At 40.3% G+C, this 12030-nt stretch overlaps 1 protein-coding gene across 2 annotated transcripts in view; it reads left to right on the top strand.

The window, feature by feature from the left end:
- The window catches only part of LOC126100228 (anoctamin-1-like), a 126029-nt gene that overhangs the window by 17829 nt on the left and 96170 nt on the right, over window positions 1-12030 (top strand). For both annotated transcript variants that reach the window (XM_049910806.1, XM_049910805.1), the window contains one exon: window positions 2674-2834. In XM_049910806.1, coding sequence (XP_049766763.1) covers window positions 2674-2834 — 161 coding nt within the window. The remainder of the gene's footprint in view (window positions 1-2673; window positions 2835-12030) is intronic.

Below are 12030 nucleotides of genomic sequence, written 5' to 3'. Positions count from 1 at the left end.
CTTTTTGTTTGTTTTGTCTTAGAGGTTCCATGTTAATGTCTGGCTTTGCTTGAGAATAAACTTGAATATTAAGAATAGGAACGAGTCAATCATTAATATAATGGAGCTACGTAGTGGCTACAAGTAGTAAACTGTCCTATTTGTAGCATTGTCATTATTCCATCCTGGATATTCCATTGTTCGATTTGGTCATATTTTATGGTTTTCAGAAGTAAGGATTGTCATGTAGAGGACAGTTGCATCTACTGCAAAGAGTTGGGAAATGAAAGTACACTTAGGTGAACCGATATAATTCCCAGATTTTTGGTTTTACACACAGTTTGACAATGCATAAACATATGTTCACCAAATGCTGCTTTTACATATGGTACACATGTATTTTAATAGCACTTTAATTAGCTCAATAAAATTTTAGGTGTTAGAAATGAAGTGTGTAATAAATTGAAGAAAAAATTGCAGAAAAAGTAAATCTTGGTTATCATGGGAGTGGTAATGAAGTGTTGGGAACAGGTGGAGTTGTTTGTTGTGTGGGAGACTTTGCCTTTGCCAACAGAAACTTAGTTGCAAAAGAATAGGGTAATTCTGCGGCACTCATTCACTTGCAACCACTAATACTGCCCACATGAATAACTGAGAAGGTAGTACACCTGCAAAATGCAAGGAAATAGAGACTGGTTTCAGCCAGCTATTGATCCTTAAACACACAGAATTTTTAGTATAAACTCTGATATGGAGTGAAAAATACATTTTGGAAACAACCCCTATAATGTGGCTAAGCCACCCTCTATAGTTCTAATCCTGCAAGGCATGCAAGGGGCCATCTATGGCATTTGGAAAGTAGAGCGGAATTATTGACGGATTTGAGGTTCTGAACATGGCTGCTAAATTCGTAAAAGCATTACCTGTGATACTCTAGGATCTGGGTTTGAGTCCTGATCAAACACACAGTTTTAATATGCCATAAAGTTTCATTCACAAAATACTTACCATTACCACTCCAGCTGTGTAGCTTTTTTCTCTGTTCGTAGTGAAAGGACTTCAGTTTATTATTTTTGATCATACAGTGAATCACCTAAAGACTGAAAAGAAGAGCACTGAAAGATCCTGTTCTTTTACGTCCTTGACACAATTTTTCAATGAAATATATCTAGTGCATGAATTGTATAATGCCTGTAAATGTAACATAAATTTAGTCTGTCTGAAAGCAAGAGAATGTTCTTGACTGAATGGGTGAGTTAAATAAAAATGGGCATCCTGCTACTATTTAGCTTAAAAGTCTTCAGTTCACTGCCATTTTCAATTGTTGCTCTGCTCTTAACAGTGAGGTAGTGAAATCTGCTTATGTGACTGTCAAATGAAGCAAATAGTGGACCATTGAAAACCATCATAGAATGTTGACTGACTTATGAAAACAATCTGAACCTTAGGTTGGTTTATCAGGATACAAAATAAAAAATAATGCTAATGTAAAAGGGAAGTTAAAAGTAAATATAGTAAATATACAGGATGTTCTGAAATTCCCGTTACAGACATCCAGAGGGGAGCAAGTAAGAAATATTTTGCATTGGAATCCATGTCTGGAAACGTAACGTTTCTGTGCTAGACAGCCATTTAAAAACATTTTTTCTAGTTAGGTATGCAACAGGGTAGTTATGGTGGAGCTTGCTTATATATTTAATAGGCTAGTGTCATTTGACATCTGTCCTATATTTTTGACCTATTTCGAGCCTCGTTAACATGTCTGTGAGTGTTATAGCAGCATGTTTGAGTACACATTTGCAGAATATACCAACATGATCCTTCTGTATGGCGAAGCTCATGGTAATGGAGGAGCTGCTCATCACCTTTATCAAGATTGTTATTCACAACATCTGACTCCATTGCATACCCTTTTTGCCTCAATTACACAACAGCTTTGAGAAAGGGGACTGTCGCCAGGAGTGACTGTGGTGTCACAAGTAAACACTGCGCACCCGAATTGGAAGTGTGTTTGTGATAACTGATTAAGTTTGTTTTTTGTTTCTTCAGCTAACAATGAGTGGACTTGTAAAACAAGTGGTGTAACGGGGTCATGCTTAATAAATTCTTGTAAAAGTGGCCCCATTAACAATATGTTTTCAAATGATTCTAGCACAGAAATGGTATTATGTACTCACTCCCATCTACAAGTCTTAGATGTTTGTAATGGGAATTTCCAGATACCTTGTATAGGTTTCTGACTTGGAAAAAAAAAAGTCTGACACACACAGGTGGAGGAAGACAGTGTCTTTTCTGTAGCATCAACAAGAAAGTAACCTAAAATATTAGGTCTTGACCAACTTACCTTTGACATTTTCTGAGTATCTCTTTCTTACTTGTTCAATGCTATTAATGAAATATTTTTGCTCAATCTCATTTACAATTTAAAGAGTTCATGAAAGGAAGTTTTATCACATTTTAATACATAATAGATAGCATCATTATGTTACGACGACAGTGAAATAAAAGTATTCATCTATCACCGTGGCCCCCAGAAAAGCTATTATCTCTCATGCTGCCTCCAAGTTCATAATGCCAAAAGAATTTGTAATTATTGTTTTATTAAGTTGAAGAAATTAGTTTGTTTATAGCATTCAATGAATCTTACACCTCTATGGGAAAAAAAAATTAATTTGTCATTGTACTATGCAACAGATCCCAGCACTGCAAGAAGTTCATCAGAAAACGCACAACATTTTGGACGGAGTCACTTCGTTAGCTGCTCGTGCTACAGCTCCTCTTAAAGTGGATCCAACACTTTTTCCTAAATCCAACCAGCGTTATACAGCTGTTTACAGCAGAGACCGGGAGTACTTGTGAGTATGTACTACTCTGTGCACATGGTTTTTCCTCTGTTTTTGTGTCTTAGCATTATCCTAATAGAGAAATAATAAACACCCGTTCTTTGTACAGTCTCAACCAACTCTTAACCTCTTTTTCTTACCAGCCACCCCGACCCACGTACGGCGCGTGCATGCACACGTGCGCGCGCGCCCACACGTGCACGCGCGCCCACACACACACACACACACACACACACACACACACACACACACACACACACAGTAATATAGCATTTTGTTTGTCATTATTGTGAAGCTTATTCACATATTATCTCCAGATAAAGATCCTCTTAAAATGTTCATCACAGTTGTATCCTAGTATACTAGGTGACATGCAGTGTTGATGGTAATGGCTAATGCCAATTTTCTAAGGCACTTTACCAGAATTCTTCATATTGGCACACTGTCACTCGTTCAATGAATAACCGATTGAGGATTGTACTCGTCCATTAAGCAGACAAAGATAGATCCATGTAATAAATTTGTGCTTCTTAAACCAAAAGATGTTGATTGGCAGAGGATGAAAATTGTACTACTGTTAATAACAATACCTCCAATGCCAACCAGAAATAGTATGTTGGAGGAACAGCTGCTCTGTAGTAATATATTGCTTGAAATAGTTTCCAATCAGTGGAGCAGAATGGTTAAGATACTACACTCAGATTCAAAATCTTAAAGTTTTTGTCTTGCCATCACCACCATCACCATCACTATCAACAACATCAAAACAAAGCCAACAGCACATCAAACACCATCCAGCCAGAAAATTCTGAGACTGGTTTTATTCATGGCATATAAATGACTTCAGTATAGTAACTACTGTTGCACCTTGAACTAATAACTGTAAACAACATATGTGCATTCAGTCAGTCAGTTGTGAGATGTGAGTGGTATGTAATGGACATGCAGCTGCAGTGTGTCAACATTGTTGTGTCACAAATCAAAGTGGTGCAACATCTTTAAATCAAGTGTTCAATATTCTCCAGAATTTTTGAAGAAGAGTAAAGTGTGTGCAATGTTTTGTCCAACACACCTCGACTCCCCAACAGAAATGACGGCACTTGGGTGCCTGTTGTAAATCGATTACAATGCAAAAGGCGAGCAATTCTTTTCTGGAAAAAATCATTGCAGGTGATGAGAGTGTATGTTATCAATGCAAACCTACCAGAAAATGATGAGAGTGCAGAAATTCACTTGAAGGGTCAATTCTTCGACAACTTAACTGACATTAAAGCAATGTTTGAAAACGTAATTGGACAGATAAAAAATACACTCGCCAAGTGATAACAGAAGAACACACACATAAGAATATGGATATTTACAAGCTTTTGGGACCTGTGGCTTCTTCTTCTGGCAGAGGGGTTGAAGGGGAAGAAAGAGGAGTGAAGGGAAAGGGCAGGTGAGGTTTAAGAAATGGGGAGAGTTGGGAAAAGTCGCCCAGGAACCTGGGTCACGGGAGACTTACTGCCCTGTAAGTAAAGTATTAAGATTGAGACCCCCCCCCCCCCCCTGCTTTTTTTTTTTTTGTGGGTGCCCGATTCATCAGTCTTCTGACTGGTATGATGCGGCCCATCACAAATTCTTCTCTTGTGCCAATATCTTCATCTCAGAGTAGCACTTGCAACCTACGTCCTCAATTATCTGTTGGATGTATTCCAATCTCTGCCTTCCTCTACAGTTTTTGCCCTCCACAGCTCCCTCTAGTACTTCAGGTGTCATTCTCTGATGCCTTGACAGATGTCCTATCATCCTGTCCCTTCTCCTTGTCAGTGTTTTCCACATATCCCTTTCCTCTTTGATTCTGTGCAGAACCTCCTCATTCCTTACCTTATCATCCACCTAATTTTCAACATTTGCCTGTAGCAACACATCTCAAATGCTTTGATTTTCTTCTATTCCGGTTTTCTCACAGTCCACATTTCACTACCGTACAATCCTGGGCTCCAGATGTACGTTCTCAGAAATTTCTTCCTCAAATGAAGGTCTATGTTTGCTACTAGTAGACTTCTCTTGGTCAGAAATGACTTTTCTGCCAGGGCTAGTCTTCTTTTGATGTCCTCCGTGCTCCATCCGTCATTGGTTATTTTGCTGCCTAAGTAGCAGAATTCCATAACTTCATCTACTTCACGACCATCAAACCTGATGTTAATTTTCTTGCTGTTCTCATTTCTGCTACTTCTCATTACTTTAGTCTTTCTTCAATTTACTGTCAGTCGGTATTCTGTACTCATTATACTGTTCATTCCATTCAGCATATCACTTAATTCTTCTTCATACTGAGCAACAAAGGCCCTCATACATAAACATTTCAGTCAAATGTTAACGAAATATGTATACTATGCATATTTGAGCCATCAATTGTTTCTATTTTAAACCCAGATATCAACCAGTTTTGGTCTCGGGCCATCTTCATGGAAGAGGGTTAAATCAGCTTAAGCCACCATATTGCATTACCCATTACTTAGAATATGTTGTGCATCATATGGATGTAAATATATGACACAGGACTTTAAAAGCAAACATATGAATACTAAATGTATACAGAGCAGTACTGCTCTGTATACATTTAGTTTTTGTATGCTTGCTTTGGTAGTCATATATTTACATTCATGGCCTGCACTACATATTTTAAGTAATGACTAATGCAAAACGGTGGCTTAAATCATTTTAACCCTCACCCGTGAAGACGGTCAAAGACCAAAACCAGTTCAAATATGCATTTTATACATTACTTAATGACTGTTGACAGTCATCGCCCAAAAGTGTTTAAACCTTATATTGGCGTTTCAGAATATATGACATGATGGTGAAATATGTAAGAATTGCTGACTAATTTCAGTTTCGTTTAAGTTGTCATTTTAGAGAACATCTCAATTGCACTATCGTTGAATGTTGCTAGTGGTACTTCTTTGTGAACAGTAATTAGTGTTATACACTGTATAAATAAATTTGAGTAATTGTGTAAAAGCATTAAGAATTTGTATGGAAAGTACAGCTTTGCTTTCTTATTGATGCTGATGATAACTTTCCTGTGTTCGACCAGCAAAGAAAATAACCAACTGAATTTTCCCCATCATGAATAGCACAATTAATATTACCCAATATAGGATGTCTGTTATGTGTGACCTTATTGCTTAATGTATGATTCATTGTATGGAATTTACATTACCAACGTTTAAGGGATTCTGTAGTTGACCTCAGTTTTTATTTATAGTTGACTTCAGTTTTTATTTATTTATTTATTTTTTAATATAAGGAAAGAAAGAAAAATTTTGTCTAGATAGGAGTGTGTGAATTTCTGAAGTACATTTCACTTTATTGGACTAACCGGAATGGTTATTTTCTTTAAGGACAGTTCATTGTGCTACATGAAATGCAGTTATCCAATCTCAGGTAGTACATATGTTATTGTTTGACAAGTCGCAAGATTGCTAGAGGACTGAATGCTATGACATCACTTTTAAGATTACAATCACATATTCGTGTTGGATCATGTTGGCAGTTTAGCTCTCCAGTTTTGTCATTCTAGTGAATGGACAGCAATTACCACTTCACTTACCTGTGGTTACAACACCACCACAGCAGCAGCAATAACAACAACATCAACAACAACGGAAAATCCAGGATGGAATGCAACAGTATAATGAAGAAGGTAGTTGCTACTATCCATATAGCAGACATACTGAGTCACAGAAAGACACAACAAAAGGACTGTCAGAAAGTTAGCTTTCGGCCAACAAGATATTTGTCAAAAATAAACACCCACACCCACATGCACACATTATCATGCGCGCCCACACACGCTCACGCAAATGCAACTCACACACACACATGATCACAGTCTCTGGAAACTGGAGCCAGACAGCAAGCAGTAGCAAAGGGAGAGGCAAACAGGTGGGGGTAAGGATGAGGCTGGAGCAGGGAGGGGAGGGATAGCAGGGTGGGGTGAGAGATGGTAAAGTGTTGCTGGGAGTGTGAGGAGACGAAATGGAGAGTAGGGCAGCTAGGTGCAGTCAGGAGGCTAGACGCAGGATGGGAAGAAAGGGTGGAGGGAGGGAGATAGTAGCGGGAAAGGAGAGAAGTAAAAAGACTGGGTGCGTTGGTGGAATATAGGGTCTTGTAGTACTGGAACGGGAACAAGAAAGGGGCTAGTTGGTAAGGACAATGACTAAAAAAGGTTGAAGCTAGGAGGGTTACGGGAATGTAAGATATACTGCAGGGAGAGTTCCCACCTGCATCCAACTACCTCTCATTGTGCCCTGAAATGAGAGATGTCCTACCCTCTATCCTTCCCACCCCTCCCACAGGAGTATTCAGCTGCCCACTGAACCTACACAATATCCCCATCCATCCCTGCACAACTTCTACTCCCAACCCTTTGCCTCATGGCTCACATCCCTGCAATAGACCTAGATCAAGACTTGTCCCATACATCTTCATACCACCACCTACTCCAGTCTGATCACAAACATCACCTATCCCACCAAAGACAGGGCTACCTGTGAAACCAGGTGATCTACAAGCTAAGCTGCAACCTTTGTGCTGCATTCTATGTGGGCTTGACAACCAACAAGCTGTCTGTCCACATGAATGGCCAGTGACAAACTGTGGCCAAGAAACAAGTGGACCACCTTTTTGCTGAGCATGCCTAAATTCCTGTAACTCTTCTGGTCTCAGCCTTTGTTAGTCATTGTCCTTACCTACCAAGCCCCATCCCTGTTCTTATTCCAGCACTACACAGTCCTCTGTTCCACCAATGCACCCAGTCTTTCTAATTCTCTACTTTTCCGCAAACCTCCCCCTCTCTTCTCCCATCTTCTGTCCAACCTCCTGATTGCACCTACCTACCCTCCTCTCCACTTCGTCCCCACATGCTCCCAGCAACACTTTACCATACCCCACCCCACCCTGCTATCCCCCTCCTCCCCCCTCTGACCCCTCCTCCCCCCTCTGACCCCCTCCTCCCCAGTTGCCTCTCCTATAATGCACTGCCGCTTGCTGTCTGGCTCCAGTTGCTACAGACTGTGGTTTTTGTGTGTGTGTGTGTGTTTGTCCTCACCTTCTTGGCTGGAAGCTAGTTTTCCAACAGTCTTTTAGTTGTGCCTTTCTGTGACTCAGCATCTCATCTGTATGGTGAGTAGCATATATCCTTTTCATTATATAATAACAACCACCATCTTAAGGTGTAAATTGCTCTATGTAACCCCAGGCTTAATGTGCTCTCATTTCTGCTTAGGTTATCCGTATTTTTCCCCAAACCGCACCATATGACTTTTTCCTTTGAATAGGCTGCAGTCAATGTCCTTTCTCCTCTTGTCCATCTGATTAAGTGCTACATCTTGAATGACCATGCCAAAAATAGCAGGACACAGTCTCGTCTTCCTCCTCTTTGTCTCTATTGACTTTTAGATTCACTGTGGGGTTACTAAATTATGATCACTCTAGTTGATTTCCCTATGGATGTACAACTGATCACATGTGCTAATCCATTAAATCTCAGTGGTGCACAATAGGACGGACTGATGATGAAAGTCACAGTGCATACTTCAGAGTTTGTGCAGTATTTTTATTAAGTGTGTTGTCATTTTTAAATATTCAATCACTACAGTCTATTCACCGAGAGCTGGGACGAAACATAAACAGTGTCACGTGAGTGACTACGCTCGTTTCCAGAGAAAGCATTCGGTGTTCACGTGATACGTAGGGGTGTGGAAAATCTTTGGCGCACGCTTTCCAGCTGGCGGCGTTCGGCTGGCTGCCGAGCTGTTACAGCGGACCGTGAGAAACCTGAGCAACAGTGTACGAAATAAATTTAACAATAATGTTAAAATAATGTTAAACTGAGTTCATTATGTCGAAGCAGTTTTGTTGTCATTCAGGTTGCTAACAAAACGCTCCATTCAAACACAATTAATTGTTAATTTTAATAACAATACCAGTAATAATAATGACAAAGGACGAAACAAGGTTCACTCTGTCGAACTGTTTTCATTGAGGCTTATAACAAACCGCTCCTTTCTCTCCTCTATAATGCAGTCTAATTTCCACATTTGAGTTTCCACTTTTTCTACGACATGGAGGACGCACTTGTTCCAATCCTCTGCTGTCACTGTTCTTACTGCTTCTTCTAGCAGTACTTTAACTTCCGGCATTTTGCATGTTTTGTTTTTCGCTGCAACATAGCCTTTGATTCTGTCCACACTAACTCGATGGCGTTTAATTCACAGTGGTACGGAGGAATTGTGAGAACAGTTTTCCCTGCATTCTTCGCCATTTCATCTATTGCATATTCGCTGTGCGCTGTTCTGTGATTTTTAACTATATCTAAAAGTTCTTTCTTCAACATACCGTCTTCGAAATCGATGTTTTTAGATTTTAGCCACTCTCATATTTCGTGGTTATTGGAATTTGCACTGGGAACTTTTTCTTTTCTCCGGGAATGGTACGGCGCGTTATCAAGAACAATAACCGCATTTTACCTGAAGCCAAGGAAGAACATCTTGAAACCACTCCTCGAAGGTTTCGGCGCACATCTCCTCATGATAATCTCCACTTTTCTTGTATTCGAAAGTCCACACACATCCTTCAACGAACCCTGTTTTGCTGCCAATGTGTGCGATAATCAGACGTTTCCCTATACCTAATGGGCCCTTGCTTCCGGTGGATAATGCGGACAGAAACCCTTGTTTTGAGGAATTTATAGTGTCATCTAACCAGACGTAACTTCGGGTATGTCCTGCGTTCACCCACGTCTCGTCCAAATAGTAACTGGGTCTGCCTTCATCTTTCAACCGTTCAATGGTTCGAAGATAACGCCACCTCCACAAAATCATGTCATCCCTGTCTATAAGCATGCTATCGCGCCCGCGCCGGACATATTTGAAATTCATTTATCTCAATAACTTATAAAATGTAGTTCTCCGAAAATTGCCCAGATCTGCATCTACGTTCACGACTGTAAGCACTTTGTCAATTGTTGGCAATTCCTTACGGAAAAAAAAAATCGTGTACTTTCCTTCGTATCGCATTTCTATCGAAGTCATCAACACTTTCAGAAAGTTTCTGTCGTAATTTTCCTTTCTTGGGAGACTTAAAAGAGTGTGTGGCCTTGTACTCACTCATCACACGATACATTGAAGAATGTCCAACACCTGTAGCTGCAGCTGTTTTCGAAACAATGTCACTCATCGACTGCTCTGGATGTAACAGTTCCGTTTTATACACATTAAGCACCATGTGTTTCTCAGAAGAACTTAATGATTTCTTCTTTGCTCGCTTCTTTGGTAGACTCAGAACTGACACGTCGACCTCGCTCGCTGAATCCGTGGATGACATAATGAGGACAGCCGTATGTGATGCTAATGAAATAAGTGAATATATAAAATAAGAAACCATGCTATTAGATTCACACATAAACAGCGAATGCTCAGCGTGACTACAAACAGATATACTTACTCTAATAATCAACAACTAGTCTTTCAAGCGTCTTTGCAGAAGAACTTAAGATATCCTAAAATGGCCTCTGCCCAACACCCACTAACGAGCTCACACCTGCAACTGAGACGGCCACACTGACTGAGCGCCGCGCCTGCGAACCGCACAATACATCGCTCATAAATGACAAACGGTTCCACCCATCGCATTCGAACAAACTACAAAATTAAATTCAAACCTTTATGAAACTTTTCTCGCTTACACACCCACAAAAAAATTCAAAGGGGAAAAGTTTGTCGCTTACTATATTTCGGATGATGATTTGGTAAACGTTCTGCATCAGACGTGAGATTTTAATTTATTACTTCACTATTACTGACTCTATTGGGCAGAAAGTTTGCAGACGTCAACAACATATAGTAATGAAGGCAATTATAAAATTATTTTGCTGTGCGACAGACAGTTTAGGAGATACGGCGTGATAAATATAGAGTAACGCGAAAAAACAACTTTTCCTGAAAGCTTAAATATTTCTCTTTTTCAGTGACAATAAATTTTAATGTAATGTAAAAAAAGGTGTCGGAAGGTAGTTCTCGGATCACTTTATCAAGTTCAGGCGCCAAATTATAAAAAAAAACACGACTTTAATTTTATAATTTCTGACGCCCCTGCCTTGTACACCCCTCGACGGCACCGCTGTGGTCACGCGCCTTGCCGTGTTTACAGTACGTCTCTTGTTTCGGTGAATGGAGTATAGTATGAAAGATGTGCATTATTGTTGGATGTACTCTGCGTGTAAGAAGATAACAATGATGAAAGCCAAAAGCCACTCGAGCATTCCTCTGGAGTAGTGGGATGCCCAAGTTGTTAACTATGCAAACGTAACTTACACCATACGAGGGGGGACCCAAAAGAAACCAGATTGTTGTCATAAAAATTTATTGATGAACCTTTTCATAAAATTACTTCAGTCACATTCCAAATAGTCTTCATTATACGCAATGCACTTGTCAAGTCTCTTTTCCCACTGTTGGAAGCATGTTTGGAACTCTTTAAGTTTGATATTGTCCAGCGCCCTTTGCAAAGATGTTTTTACTGCCTCCACATCATCATAACACTCCCCGTTTAACGTTTTTTTCATTCGTGGAAATAGAAAGAAGTCGCACGGTGCTAGGTCCGGCAAATACAGAGCGTGGGGAACGACTGACCACCTCTGAGATGCCAAATAGTGGGTCACTCGTAAGGCCGTGTGCGCTGGAGCATTGTCGTGATGCTGAAACCAGTCACCTGATCGCCAAAGTTCCGGGCGTTTCCTCCTCACATCCTATCCTCTTGCAGATGCCTTAAAAAAGTGCTGGTTAACAGTCTGGCCAGGGGGTATGAATTCCCAATGCACAATTCCACAAACATCAAAATAGACAATGATCATCGTCTTCGCATTTGACCTCACTTGCCTTGCTTTTTTTTGGTCTGGGAGAGTTGGGAGTCCTCCACTGGCTTGACGCTTGCTTAGTTTCTGGGTCATACCCGTAACACCAACTCTCATCCCCTGTAATGACTTTGTTCAAGAAGTTTGGATCACATGCAATCTCTGTTTTCAAATCCTGACTCACATTCATGCAGATGGTTTTTTGCTCCTGTGTGAGAAGGCGCAGAACAAATTTAGCAGCAACACGTCTCGTGTACAAATCCTCACTCAAAATCCGCTGGCACGAGCTCCAACTGATTCCTGTCT

Source organism: Schistocerca cancellata, chromosome 9 (genome assembly GCF_023864275.1).
Source record: "Schistocerca cancellata isolate TAMUIC-IGC-003103 chromosome 9, iqSchCanc2.1, whole genome shotgun sequence".
NCBI classification, from domain to species: Eukaryota; Metazoa; Arthropoda; class Insecta; order Orthoptera; family Acrididae; genus Schistocerca; species Schistocerca cancellata.
This window is presented reverse-complemented; position numbering and strand designations above follow the sequence as displayed.